Genomic DNA, 15,676 nt, shown 5'->3' with positions numbered 1-15,676 from the left:
GACCTGTCCTGATCCAGGGAGTCACTCCAAACTGGATGAAAGAGGCAGGATGAAACTGGTCAGAGAGGCGACCAAGAGACCTACAGCAACTCTGAAGCAGGTGCAGGAATTTATGATAAAGATTGGTCAATATGTGCATGTGACAACAATATCACAAATTCTCCACAAATGTGGCTTGTATGAGAGGGATCCAAGAAAAAGCCACTCCTCAAGAACGGCCACATGCAGTCACAACTGAACTTTGCCATAACGTACCTTGATAAATCTGAGGCAGATGAGACTAAAATGTAATTATTAGGCCTCAACACCAAACCATATGTCTAGTGGAAATCCAACACAGCTCACCATCCAAATAACAGCGTTCCTCCAGTAAAGTATGGAGGAGGTAATATCCTGTTATAGGGGTGTTTCTCTGCAGCAGGGACTGGAGCACTAGTCAGGATAGAAGGAAAAATGTAAAGAGCAAAATACAGACAAATTCTTGTGAAAAATCTGCTGCCTTCTGCCAGAAAGTTGTCAATGGCAAGAAGGTTTACCTTCCAAAATGCTTATGTGTTAACATATAGTTTTTAATGTGTTTATGAGTTTACATGTGCGTGACTGCACTCACATTGATTTATTGACTGTAGGGATGGGAACTGAAGTTAACCCTTCAACAGCTGTGCGACTGTCATCCTTGGCATTTGTACATCCACATGGGAAGAAAACTCCAAGAACTCTTGGTTACATGCAGCTGTTCACATCTTTTTCTTCGTACTATCCACCCCCTTCCTCTCTCTCCAGTGGACTTTCATCAGGAAGAATAACATACCCTTCCTCACAGACGCAATCACTCGCTAAAAAGCTTTCATTTTCAATACTGAAGGAGTACGGGGGATATGACACATGTGGAAATACTGAGATATAAACAGCTGCACGCTGGATCCCCATCCATGGCACTTTGCTGTTTGCACTTTAAACTACTTTTCCATAAGAAAGAAAAATCAGTTGATCAGTTTAATATATCAGTTTTCTCCGTGAAAGCAATGAGATCAAATGCAGACTTTTGACGAGGCTCCTGCTTCGAAGGTTTTTTTCTCTTTAAGAAAATGATCTCAGTAACACCACATGTGTCTCGTCAGTGGTTCTCAGCCACCTTTTAAGGGGGCTACAGGATGGCAAAATCATTTAAATCAATAAATCATTATTAAAATGTTAAAATACTCTAATCTAAATTAAATGAGCAAACACAAAGCAAACCTTCTAGCTATTCTTCACAACTGTTCCCACAATGCCTCAGTCTGTCTCCTGAGCCTCCAGCTTTAGATTCCTCACTGTGTCATTAGTGAGGCCCTGCTTCAGCTCAGAACGACACATGAAGAAAAGAAAACTTCTGTGCTGAGACAGAGATTATGTGTCTCAGATCATTATACAGCAAGAGTCATGCTCAAATTTCTTAAACATATATGAACAGATCAGGCATTTACATTGAGATAAAGCATTCAGAGTCAGTTTAGTTTTTTTATAAGTTTAAAAAGCATTATACAAGATTTCTTAATACACAAATTATGTATTGTAATGCTTATAATGTATTACATTATTAACCACAGTTGTAATACATCAGGGATAGGCAACTTCATATTTACATTTTAAATATAATGTATTAAAACCCATGAATGAGCAATGTGTAACAAGGAATCTGCAAATATCAAAATGCATTTTTAACTTTGTTTACAATTATTTACAAAAAAAAATAATTAGAGAAAATAATTATAATAATTAACGCATTGTATCATCCATTATGAATGTACTAAGCTCACTAAGGCTGCATTTATTTGATGGAAGAAAATGTGGTAATATTGTGAAATATTAGTTTTCTATATTGTAATCAATTTTAAAATGTAATTTATTCCTGTGATGGTAAAGCTGGATTTTCAGCATCCTTACTCCAGTCTAATATGAGTCTTCAGAAATGCTTCTAATATTCTTATTTGCGGCCTAAGAAACATTTTTCATTATTAATAGTGTTAAAGAATAGCTGTGCCGCTCAATATTTTTGTGGACACTTTGGTACATTGTTTTCAGGATATCAGGAAAAGTGTTTATTTGAAATAGAAGTATTTTGTAACCTTAAATAGCTCCTATAGCTGAATAAAATTATATGAACTGACATTATTTTTAACCTGCAAAAAAAAATATATATATTTATATATATATATATATATATATATATATATATATATATATATATATATATATATATATATATATATATATATATATATATATATTGATTACTGACCCCTACTTACCAATGGTAGTGTTTTATAGGTATAGCAGTCAAGCACCAGAACACAAGCCTAACACAGCCAGCAGATGTCAGTGTATTTGATTCTGGACTGGTCTCTAGTAATCCTGTGTGAATGTTACTGTAGAAGAGCACTGTTGGTTCAGGTCGATTCAGTTGAGTTTGCACACTCCGCCATCTGCCTGTAATGTTAACTGGGTTAATTCCCTCTGGAACATCCTCTGAGATATAAACTCCTGGGAGATAATCTCTAATCCAGGATTTTTTGCAGCAGGATCATCTAACTCAATTAAAGTTGACTCCACTTGCAGTTAGAACTCAAAGAATAATGGATGGAAAGGGAGTTGCAACTGTTTGCACACGTCTTCAATAAATGACTTAAAACGACTTAATTACTTAAAAAAAATTCTAAGGCTAAACTGAGATTTCAGCATTTACCTTACAGCGAGAACAGAGTCTGAGTACTGTTTCTGAAAAGAAAAAATCCACTTGAAATCTTCTTTCTCTTTAGTTTTTGATGCTTGATTGAATTCTCACAGCAAGTGAGCAAGAAGAAAACAAGAAGCTCGCTTTGTCAAGAAAGCTGTTCAGCTGTCCAGTCGAGGAATCAGCCTCAGTGTATTGAGGTAACGGTCACACATAGAAGGATTTAGCTTTTGTCCATCTGATTTAAATCAGCAATTCATCAGCCACAAGGAGCGAAATCATCTCAATCTCTAAGACAAATCATTTATAAATCACAATTTTTACATTATTATTTTTTTAATATTTAAGTAAGGATATTGCAAAACATTCATCTGTTGCTTTGTATCAGTCATTTATAAAATAATTATATTATTTTGTTGTTGGCATTTCATCATAACTTTCATCAGAAATGCACGAAAACTTCATTTTCATTTAGATTTTAACACTGAATTAATATTGATTTTTTTTTTTTTAAATGCATTTGGGATAATGCACTCTTTGACCTTGCACTTTCTGTTTAGTTTGACATTTCTAGCCTTTAAAAACTAGGTAGGCTTCCATTTTTTTTTCATTTTAATTATGCTGATATTGGCTTCATCAAGCTCAATAACTCAAAACCTTTCTGAAAAGAATAAAGTCTGCATTTTTACAGAAAGAAAATATTGTTTTTGACACAAAGTCCAAGAACACTGACTGTAAATAATTCACTAATGATATTCCCAAGCTAATATAATATAATATAATATAATATAATATAATATAATATAATATAATATAATATAATCAAAAAATAGTTTGATTGCACCAGAACTGGCAGAAAATGTTTTAATAGGAAAACAATTATAAATAATTGGGATTATTATTTTATTTTTATTTTTCAGTTATAATTTATTTATCATAAGGAAAACTAAACTACTTGCACGTTTTAGCACAAATGGCAGTGGTTCCTTAAAATGATCCAGTAGAAGTAATCATTCGATAAAGCAATCTTTACCAAAAAAGACAAAAGGTTATTAATGCTTCTAAGTATAATGGTTATAATATGTAAAATATGTTTGTTGTTAACAGTAAAATCCAACTAGAACATGATGCCTCCTCTAAAATCATCTCATGCAGTGCCTGCATCACGGTTGATCACTAGATGGCGCAATACTTTCATCAAAAGGATCATCACAGGTCGAGGAGAGACTAGAAGAGAGAGAGCCTCAAGGGATTTACTGTAGGGTTATTGTATTACTAAATATCCAAGAGGGCTTTGAGATGTGAAGACACGTTTCTGAAAACATCAACTTCTGCCTTACACTGTATGAGGCATCATCTACAGCAACTGTGAAAGGATCCTGCATGTCTATCATCTTCAGAGGAGTACCAGACTCTTATCAAGCAACATGCAGAGTTAAAAACAATCTTTGAAGACAAATAAGCAAGTACATGCCACTAAATGATGGTGGGGAAAAAATCATGTGATATGTCTGTTCATGTGTGTTACCTGCAAAAAAAACAAAAAATAAAACACACATTTGAGACAGACAGAGAGTAAGGGCAGAATGAAAAGAGAAAAAGAGACGTGTAAAGGGCAATATATTATAATTTGCTATTGTCACGTGATAACAGAAAAGCAATATCTTTTGATACATCCAGACATGTATATACCATACCATGTCAAGATATTAACTGGTGAGTTAAATCTTATGCTATATAGAGACCACTGACCGGCAAAGCAAAAAAAGATTTTATTTTTGAAAAAAACTGATTTGGCTAATTTTCGCAGGGGAAGAAATAGTCATGATATTTAGCTAGACAGGAAGCCATGCAAAAGATTTCTCCATGCAGAGTTTACAACGGGTTCAATGCACAGAATTACCACATTGACTAGAAAGCTGTGTTTGCTTCTGTGTGACCTTATGGAATGAAAACAAAGCTGTGAGGAACTGTTGTTAAACATGTCACTGATCAGCTGATCAAACATTTTTCTGAATAAAATAAAATAAAATGATCCATAAAAGTTTTGAAAGTTGTGAGTTGTATGGCATCTAACCTTATTAAGGTCTAAAAGTCCACGTCTTAACGTTTGAGGTTATTGACACATTTAAAACCCAGCTGAAGCTTTTTTACGTAACAGTGATATATAATTTTATGTTACATTTAAGCTACTTCTAATTGACGCCCCAGCCTTGTCTCAATATCTCTGAGTGGATTCAAATATTAATTCGCCCCATAATTCAAACCATGACTGGAGTGTGATGCTTTCACTGGGACCTTTTAGTAGAGTACAGAACAGAATAATGTAATGAGTCACTTTCTATAGAGACTCCAGCAACACAAAACCACTCTCCTCCTCACGTACACACACAGCTTATCTCCACTTCTCTTATCCTGTATCACTAGAATAACAGAACCCCACACCCTTCTGTTGACATGCGACCTCATGGTTTACTATGATGCCATGAATAATTGAATCTCTTTAGAGATTTGTAACTCTTCTTGGTTCTGAGTCCAAGACTAACCATCAGTAAAACCCTTTCAAACATTTATGTAATGGTGACGGATTAATACCTTTTAATGCATGATGGGTATCATTGAACAAAATGAGATGATAGCACATTACTCATTAATAAAACAATAAAGAGCTCACTCCTTTTTAATAGATGATCTGGTGATTTGTGACTGCCCTCTTGAATGAAGCATCTCCCACACCCTCTCATAGTTAAAATCTGTTTTGTTTCAGCTCATTTTCTGCAGCAGATTTCAAGTCAGTAGGAAAGAGAAAAGTTTCTCTCAGTTGGTGAATGCCAGCTGACCACAGAACAACCTGCTCCAGCTGTATTTGATGTGTCAGATGCTAATTACATGTTTTGTTGTAGCACCTACACGTCTCCACAGGTGAAGTATGCTAACCTCCTTTTGAATATTATGCTCGACTCATGGAAACAGACCTGCGGAAATCTCTGCATTTATTTCATATAATACCAAAAACAAAAAGAGACACTAACTGAAGCATCAATACTGTTTATTAAAAGAATTTACTAGGGCAGATGTAAACAGACTTACAAGTTTCTGATGTTGAACATAATTAATTCACACTTCTCAGCCTCCTCCCTGCATGCACGTCCCTGTAGTATTACAGTGTTAATTAAACACAAAGCATAACACTTTACCCATGGACAAAAGGAAACACATACGGTACACATTAAATGCATACCTTGGGTTATGCCTATTTGAACGCACACAGGGAAAGACAGTCGAGAATGAATGTTTCTTGCATGAAGAGAGCGGACTTAAACATTAAGCAAATTGATAATAATTCGATGGTGTTTTTCACCATGGTGCCAGGCACAGGTCGTACCAGTTTTATTAAATGCAGTTCCAGAGGCAGCCCACACAATCCTACCCACGGCTGAAGAGGCATACAACACTGACTCTGAGACATGGTCTGCTTTGCAGGAGCTTTAACAATGTTCTCTTAACACAAAATGAGGAATAGGAAGCATACCATCTTAGTTGGAATGTTGTGTAACATTTTAGCACATATGCAACTGGAAACAATTTTTTTAGAGAAAAAAAATACTGTAATAAAGGAAATTTAATTAACACATGCTTTATTCGACTTATTTGGGTTTAATTATATTTCTATTATTTGTATTATTATCATTATCATCAGCATCATATTTACATTATTATATATTCGTTTTTATATCGTTTTTGTTTTTCAAAAATTGTAAATAATGTTTGAAAACATTAACCAACCACTATTTAGAAAACCCCCGTTTGAAACATTACTAAAATAAATATACACAAAACGGTAAAAAAGCTATAAAATAAATATTTCAACTGACATTTTTCAGTTATGTTGTATACTGGAATAAAATGATTTACTGAAGGGACCAGTTCAACTATGTATGTCTCTTCTGGTCATCTATACTGGGCATAAACCTCTTTAATTATTCATGAAATACTAAGTTCATATTGAAAATAGTTAATGGCTTTATAGTACAACAACACAACAATGTAACACAATCAATAACAACTCTCCAATAAACCTCAACGGCGACTCCATTATGCTTTATGGACTGCGCTGCAAAGAGATATATTGTTTTGTAAGGACTGAAACTTTCATTTTTTGGGACTGTGCATCAGTTGATATGAGGCTCTCCTTCAAAAAATAAACCCAAAATGTTACAGCCAAAAGTTTCTGTGTTTTGTTTGTGTACTCAAAAATGGGAATTCTGTCATTATTCACTCTCTCTCATGTCATTCCAAACCTGTATGCTGTGATTATTTGCTAAAACTGAAAATATTATGTAGCTCTTGCCATTAAACAGCATTAAGAAATAACATAAAAGTGGTCATTAAGACTCGTTATGTGGTATATTAAATCTTCTGAAGCCAGGCAATATGTGAAAAACACACCAAAAGTTCTCCAGACTTTCTTTTGATGTTTCTCTGTCAGTCTCACTTTGAATGCGGGCAGTAGACGAGATATTTCTTGTCCACAAACCTGTTCTGGCATGTTAGAAGAATCCGCAGGAGTGTGTCTCTCGCAGGAATATAAGACTCAAGGGATGTAAACATTGCAGGAGCAGACCATATGAACTGAACAAGGACAAGCATCTAATCACAGACTGTGACCCTCTGGGAGAGCGGAGGTCAGAACGGTGTGCAGATCTATTCTGCTCTCATTAGACACTATGATGGAGGTGTATGCACGGACATGAAAGCCATTTGTCAAATGGAAATAAAAAAGAGGGTTTTGGAGGATTCAGAGAGGGAGAGGTGATGGAGGAAAAAACATGAATGATTTATGGCAGGAAACAATCTGTCAAGCTCAAAAAATGGTACAATAAAATTCATCCATATGAGTTGTGTGCTATATTCTTCACAAGAGGTCTGCTCAAACAATGTTGCTTCTGCGTAAAAGAAAAGCATTTTGAATCTGGCTTCAAAAGATTTGGAATATGAGGTGTATGTCTACACTGCAAATGTTATTTTCCTACTTAATATTTTTGTCTCGTTTTCCTGTAGAAATATCACAGTATTATTAAATCAAGATACATATACTTGAAAAGCAAAACAACATAATTTTTTCAGAACACAACAAGACATCAAATATCAAAATCCTACACTTGAAACAAGAAAAAAGATCTATCAATGGGGTAAGAAAAATAATCTTAACTCAAATGGAAAACGTGTATTTTTCTTACTTATTTTTTATATTATGATTATTATTATTTATAAAAATTTTTGCAAGTTCATTTTATCCTTTTTAGTCACTATAAAGTTAAATTGCATAGACAGAGCCATGGAAAGATACTTAAATATTTCTTCTGTGTAAAAATAACAATATACAACTTTGCGATGACATGAGGATTAATATTTAAATAATGACATCTTGAATTGTTCAAGAAAAAAAAAAACAGAAAGTGAAGTAGTAAGTCCAGCTCCAAAACCAGTAAGTCTGAACATGAAGCACTAGAGAGAGAGAGCAAACTACACTATCAGCAGTGCTCATCTCAGCTCTGTTCTGAACATGTGGCCTTAATGTTCTCCACTCGGCTCCACTGCAATCTGCATATTCTGATCTAAACAGACAGAACCAGGCGATTCGCTCCCCTAAAGTATAGTGGGAGATACGCCAAAATGCTCTTGCACGCATGTGTGGGCAGTCGGAGCAGTTGGAGCAGTTCCAGGACGAACATTTACACAACAGTTTAATGGACTTACTGGAAGTGTAGGGGATAATTAAACCCCCCAATATCACCACGTTACAATACTCATTGTTCATCATGTCCCGACTAGAATTGAATTGAGTTTATTTACTGGCAGCAGAAGCCTAATTTCATGATGTCGTTCTAATTCGCTTCTTCCTGTTAAAACTATGAGACCTGTTTGGCAAAAATTGGTCATGTCAAAAGGATAATCTGAGAAGGTCAGCATCAGCTTTACCTCTGCGGTCGCCATGGAAACCTCGGAATTCTGATGAAGGATTCTGACAAGGAATCACAATCTTTCTTGTGCATGTGGACTTAATATACTACAAGAGACATACAGATCTGAGACAAACAAAATCCAGACACATTTAGGGGTCCGTTCCTCAGTGTTAAACAGATACTTAGTCTTCCCTCTCACAGCAGTTTCAATTCAGAGTCAATTCAAATTGTCTTTCACATATTTCTCAATGGTCCCGTCCTTGTAATCCATTCCACCTTCTCCAGATCTGTCACAATAAGCACAACTTCACGGGAAACAAATGCTACCGGTCCATAAAGTGCATCTCAGTGGTTAATACTATCATCTTTCTGGGTTCCCACAATAAATGCCATATTTACACTACAAGCGCATTTCTAATTGTTTTTAAAGTCTGTTATCCCTGCTCTTTTTAAGTATGATTATTAATACAAGCTGTTACTGATATGGTCAGTGTTGGCATAAATTAGAAAATATTCAAATGAAAGGCATATCAAAGACATTCAGTGTTTGACGGCGCTAGAGTTTTCACGCGATATGCTCCATCCTGGTGCGATACCTCCATTTGAGTTCATCTTGTTGCTTTTTTACAATGCTCTCTTGTAAATGTTTCTTCCGGTACCAGTGTGGAGTAAGTGAATCATTTACTCGATTCCCCCAGATGGGCTCTTTTGTTCTCGAATTGAAAGCAAGCATGCCGAAACAAGCCAAAAGCTGTGCGGTACCGTTTGCTGAGGTAGAATTTCCATTGTATGTGTCTCTTCTTTGCTATTTGTGATCAGTAGGCTTTCCTCAGTCTGTTGAAAGTCACAAGCTCTACATCTGAAATGTAAACGGAGAGGGAGCTTGCTCCTTTTAGAGGAATACCAATGCTTTGTTTAGCTTCCAATAAAAGCAGCTGTAGCTACTCATTAGAATGTCGTTAAAGTTAGTCTTGGTGAAGAAGGGGTTTTATACGAGGACACTGCCCTTGAATACTTGAGAGTTCAAATGCATCTCCACAGGGTGGGCTGATTTCACACCGAGCTCTCATCAGGTTTACTACACAGCTGCGTGTGCTTCCTCTTCTCCAGGATCCTGTTGAGCTCCTCTGTGAAGGAGTAATAGAGTGGAGACGTGGTGTCTCCATCTGTCTGTCTCAACAACACATAGCTGTTGCCATTCATCTTGCGTAGGACGCTGGGTAAAGTGACAGAGAGTCCATTGACGTACTCTGATTCTGGAGGCGGTGGGGGAGGTGGAGCAGGAGGAAGCTCTTTGTTGGGTGACGTTGTCGCTTCTCCAGGGACGATCTGCAGCAGACCATCGTGAGCGTCTGATTTCCCATTGCAGTGGCTGGAGATGGTCTTCAGCTCCATGTGGGCACCTCGCTTTCTTTCGGCACGAGCTGCAGCCCGTAAAGAGTATTTACCCCTCTGTCCTTGCAAACAGAATCCCATATAAATCAGGATGACTGTTAGAACAAAACACAGGCCTCCTAGAATTGTGATTAGGGAGAGGTACATGGCCTCCATGTTCCTCACAGACAGGAACTCGAAGTGAGGAGACATTGGGGTTGGATGGGAGTCATTCGGGGGGTCACTTTTGGAAGACTGAATGGTCCAGTAGATCGCTGTGGTCAACCGTGGCCGTGTTGGCTCAACAGGAGGAGGTGCGGGAAGCTCTCTGCGAACTGTCAAGCTGTAGATCACCACAGGAACATGGACACCATTCTCCAGGGCAAAGCAGCAGTAGTTGCCGCTCTGGGAAGGCTGTGCCTCGATGACCAGGAGACCGTCAGTGCCAACACGGTAACCAGAGTCCAGTCCATAACCTGGAAGTTCCTGTCTATTCAGCATCCACTCAGGGGTTGCCAGATTGGAGCTGAGCTCACACTGAAGCAGCACGTCATCACCCGCCATCACAGAGCGCGAGCGGTGTAACACTTGGTCTATGACAAAGCAACAGCACACACACATCAATTATAATGACACTGGAACAATTTAGGGTTAATTAACTTGATCACATTACTGCAGTAACAGTGATTCATTGGACACTCCAAAACAATTATCACACAGTTTTAAACACATCTCCACATTGTTGTTGTTAAATGAAATTTTACATTTGAAAATTAAATGAAATAAAGCTGAAATAAATTCTAATAAAATGAAGACATAAGATGAAAAACTTTAAATTGCTAAAACATTGGCAACTTAGCCCTGGCAACTAACTGAACGTTTAAGTGCTAAAATTATTAATATAAAAATAAAACTCAATTAAAGCTAAATAGAAATATTAAAAAAATGGCAAAAGCATATAACAAAATGACTAAAACCTACAGTTAAATTTAAAATTAAAGCTAAAAATATTCAAATGAAAGCTAATTCCAAATATGAATAAAAGTATATAATAACACCTTTATAATAAAACAACACTGAATCATCACACCAGCACCAGAATCATCATACCATCTGCTGTTGATTCATCACAGCCCTGGTTTCCATTCAGAATATCTTGTGTCAGATTGGCTCTGTAAACAGAAGATATTTTTATTATTATTATGCACCAATATCAAAAATTCTGAATTTTAGGAGTGAATTTAGGTATCACAGCATTATAACATCAGTATGAAAAATAAATATTAATTTTAAGAGTTGCTAAAGATTAAACTTAAATGAGCATTATGGAGGCAAAGGTAACTTAATGTAAAAATATGGTAAATGAGCATGCACAATTAAAAAATATATTTCTACTGATGCAGCACAAAAAAAAAAAAGTGTCTTGACTAACCAAAATGATATCAATATATTTATGTGTCAGTGTATCAGAGTACACCAGCTCTGGGCTGGACACGTATACAAGATCCACTAGTAGGTGGTTCCATGACATGGATACAATTAATTAAAAAGTTAAGAATGGACAGCAGAAGTACCGGTAACACTTTAGAATAAGGTTCCATTAGTTAATGTTAGTTAACTACTTTCGTTAACATGAAGTAAGCAAGAACAATCCTTCTACAGCATTTATAAGTCTTAGTTCATGTTAATTTCAACATTTACTAATGCATTATTTAAATCAAAAGTTGTGCTTGTTAACATTAGTTAATGCACTGTGAATTACCATGAACTAACAATGAATAACCGTATTTTCATTAACTAACATTAACGAAGATGAATAAATACAGTAATAAATGTATTATTCATTGTTTGTTCATGTTAATTAATACATTAACTAACATTAACTAATGGAACCTTATTCTAAAGTTTTACCGAAGTACCTAGTATTCATGACCATGCACCCATACCTTCTGTTTTGTGATGTAATCTCCACACACTCCAGTCCATCCCAGGCACAGAAGGGATCACGCGCCATCACACAGTCAAAGCACGAGGAGTATCTGCTGCATGTGGACAAGGGCAACTGCACCACTGACGTGGGCGAACCCACATACACACTCATCTGAAAGGTTCAAGAGAGAAGTAAGATTCACATTGTGGGCTGTACATAGAATCAAGTCATACTCCTATCAGTTCAAACTGAATGTAATGGATTTGGAGACTTGGAGACTCATTTCTCACCTGTTTCTCAGAGATGACTATACTTTCTACTGGCTGGGGTTCCTCAAACAGCTGCAGCTCCTCAATGATGTGCAGCTTACCAACAACCTTCACAGCCCTTAGCAGCCAACCTTCGTCTGAAGGAACATCAAAACAACTCAGAACACAGCTGCATTCAATAATACCACAAAGTGCTTGATAGATAAGAGTTAAAGAAAGGTCACTGTAACATACATTACCTGTCCCAATGAAGAGTACATGGTATATCTGACCATCTAGAGCAGTAACTCTGTGTACAGCAATTTTGGTGTAGTCCACATTCCTCCTAAACAGCAGAGGGCGCTGTTCTTGAGGAAGGATCTGTCTGTACATGAGTGGATGGCGACGGACAAAGTGAAGGACATTGTCTGGCAGGTTAATGGATGAGTTGATGCCTTTTGCTCTAAGATCATCTGTGATGCACTGAAAAGAAATGGAATGAGCAAAGTAATATTACTTTCTGGCAATAGCATATACATCTTGCCATATTTTCACAGCCTTGAAAGGATAGCAGACACAAACAATACAGGGTCTGAAATTCTCCCTTCTTCTGACACAGTGGGATTGCCCACTGATTTCCAAGACTTTGTTGAGAATATAGGACACTGAGCTATTCTCTGTCTGTTGATGGGAAATTTACATAATTTCAATTATCTGACACTGTTTAAGCATTACAGAAGAAAAGCTTCTTTTTCAAAAACGTAAAATAGACTGGAAAAAACAAAATCCTTTAAATTTCGGAGAACTTCCAAACGGCAATTAAAGCTGCTCACTCACATACAGACTTGCTCATTAGCAATATCACAGATTCAAAATTCATAATGCAGCCAATCAGCAAAGATTTTCTGCCTGCCTCTAATCCCCATGGCAAAGCACTTTGATGAAATAAGCCCCTTTTCTCCATGTGCATTCCATAAAATTGCTCATCAGCGTCTGATTTCTGGATGAAATTAGATCTGCGCTCTACCTGTACCTCGCTGTGCTCTCTGAAGCAGAGACTTGTGCGTAATGCACACAGCGATCAGAAAACTTGAGCAGCTCTACCAATATAGTGCTGACTTGTGCTTCCCCATCACAGTCAGCAAGAAGGCAGTGTTTTAGAGATGAGGATAATCAGGCCAGTGTAAGATGAAACAGGGGATCAGTGTTACTGTAATCCAGTATAGCTACTGTTGGCCGTACCGAGCCAGGTCGTGGTTCTGGCACCTTCCCTGTGTACTGGGTCCATTTGGAGCTGGAGTCCTCTTTGTTTTCTATGTAAGGACCTTCAAAGGCCCACTGGATATCCAAAACCGAGTACTGGCAGATAGCAGACGCCTTTACGTTTTTCCTGAAAAAGAAGAACTGATTAGTACTTTCAAATCAGTACAAAGGGGAGAAATCCAACACTACATGATGTCAGGTAAAACCCTGAGCCACCAACATTCAGCCATTTTTTTAACATATATTTCAAGGTAGCACAAAGAAAATTTGTGAATAGAAGGTGAATTCTTGAAAATGGTGAATCAGCCTAGGTGTGAGCGCTTTGTGGTTGATCCAGTTTCCAGTTTGTATGCTTGGGTTTATTAACCGAAGAGCCTCTCAGTCTGTATACTGTGTTCATTGTTTCTCAAGGTCTTAGCATGCTGGCATAAAACCCTCAAAAGCCCACTGTGTAACCATGGAAACACGAAAAATAGATTATAAATTTATCAAAAAGTGTGTGAGAGAGGTGAGGGATGACAGTGAGTGGGTGAAGGGGGCGAGACAGGAACATAGTCAAAGCTCCTCAAGTGATGAGTACAACCTAGTGAAAAAAGAGGAAGGGGCACTTATTAAAAGTGACTGTAGGGAAAAAACAGCAATGAAGGGGGAGGATGCTTTTAGTAGTAGTTTAATGGAATGGGTCAACTAGAAATTCTGTCACCATCTACTCACCCAGTCTCATTCGAAACAAAATAAAAATGTCTGTAAAATAAAAATTTCAGTTTTTGTACGAACAACAATATGTTCAACTGGTACCTGAGTGTTGGGTCATTAAGCCGTCTTTTCACAAATTTGAACTTTTGGTGTGTAACAGAGGTTAGCTAGTTAGAGCTGTGCAGGTAAACCCTCAAGAGGCTCACTGGTGACTGATACTAGAGGCTGCGGTCTTTAGAGTCTTTATAATTAGCAGGCCCGCCTAACTATTTTATAATAATTACATAATCATTTAATTTGTTCAGCCATAGAAATCCTTCTATGTTTTGTCTGGATATTTTCATACATTCGTTATTCATAAATTTTACCATTGCAAATAATCGGAGGGTAACGGCTGCTTCACAACCAATTGAAAGATTTGCGCGACTGCCACCAGGGGTCGGAATGAGACAATCGTACATGAATGTCGGAGATAGTGGAAAAGCAGGTAATATATCTTATGCTCTTTAAAGGGGTCATATGATACGATTTCAATATTTCCTTTCTCTTTGGAGTGTTACAAGCTATAAACAAGATCTGTAAAGTTGCAAAGATTAAAGGATCAAACCCCAAAGAGATATTCTTTATAAAAGTTAAGACTCATCCACGCCTTCCTAAAACACCTTCTTTAAACACGCCCCCAAGTCTACATCACTGTGTGGGAAGGTTTGTATAATGCCGCCCTAATGTTTATGCAAAGAAAGAAGGCATAACTTGTATTCTCGCTGTAGTATTGTTGTTGCCGCCACCATGTTGTGGAGATGCTGTGTTTCATTGCAAAAGCGAAAATACTTTGTTAGGTCTTCCAAAAGAGGACACAACACTGTTCCACAACAGTTCAACCCAAGTATTCAGATGTGTGCAGCGCATTTTACGGAGGACTGTTTCCTGAATCTGGGATTAATAAGTTTTCATATTAAAAAAAATTGCCACTGACGATTCAAATGTGAGTTTTGAGCAGTGTAAAGTAGCAACTCTTGTTTGTCATTTCTCCGATCACAAATGCAGACATGGTTTTATGTTTACACGGTGTAATGTAACACAATGCGTAAAAAGATAGTAGAAATCATTTTAATCCATAATTATGTCCCCACTGTCAGGATCCTGCCCTGACAGTCTTGTATGTCCTATCTTTGTTTAATATTTCTTTGTTTTTTTGCCTGAGCACATGGCTGTATCTTTCTTTGTGTTTGCCTCGTTTTCAATCACCAAACCCCCTTGTTTACTCCTTGTTTGTCCAATTGTGTTCACCTGATTCTTGTTTGCTCTGCTCCCTTTATATTGTGCTCATTTGCCTCTGGTCTTTGCTGGTTTGTTTTGTGTGTACAATACACGAAATAATGTTTTGTTTTAAAGCAATGTCATATGACCCCTTTAACACTGTACAATGTCTTACTACTTTACAAATTAAATTGTTGCCAATTCTGCTAATTTGAACGTGTCATCA

General features: G+C 37.0%; 1 protein-coding gene across 1 annotated transcript in view; it reads right to left on the bottom strand.

Annotated features, from left to right (window-relative positions):
• Positions 1-5,745: 5,745 nt before the first annotated feature.
• LOC128026391 (semaphorin-4G) overlaps positions 5,746-15,676 on the bottom strand; it is a 36,805-nt gene continuing 26,874 nt past the window's right edge. Inside the window, exons 10-15 of the mRNA XM_052613478.1 lie at positions 13,474-13,621; positions 12,492-12,714; positions 12,274-12,389; positions 12,000-12,154; positions 11,164-11,225; positions 5,746-10,646 (exon numbers count right to left, since the gene is read on the bottom strand). Coding sequence (XP_052469438.1) covers positions 9,733-10,646; positions 11,164-11,225; positions 12,000-12,154; positions 12,274-12,389; positions 12,492-12,714; positions 13,474-13,621 — 1,618 coding nt within the window. The 3' untranslated portion in view covers positions 5,746-9,732. The remainder of the gene's footprint in view (positions 10,647-11,163; positions 11,226-11,999; positions 12,155-12,273; positions 12,390-12,491; positions 12,715-13,473; positions 13,622-15,676) is intronic.

The sequence above is a fragment of the Carassius gibelio genome, chromosome A13 (genome assembly GCF_023724105.1).
Source record: "Carassius gibelio isolate Cgi1373 ecotype wild population from Czech Republic chromosome A13, carGib1.2-hapl.c, whole genome shotgun sequence".
NCBI classification, from domain to species: Eukaryota; Metazoa; Chordata; class Actinopteri; order Cypriniformes; family Cyprinidae; genus Carassius; species Carassius gibelio.
The sequence above is the reverse complement of the archived record's forward strand: the minus strand, read 5'-3'. Positions and strand labels throughout refer to the sequence as shown.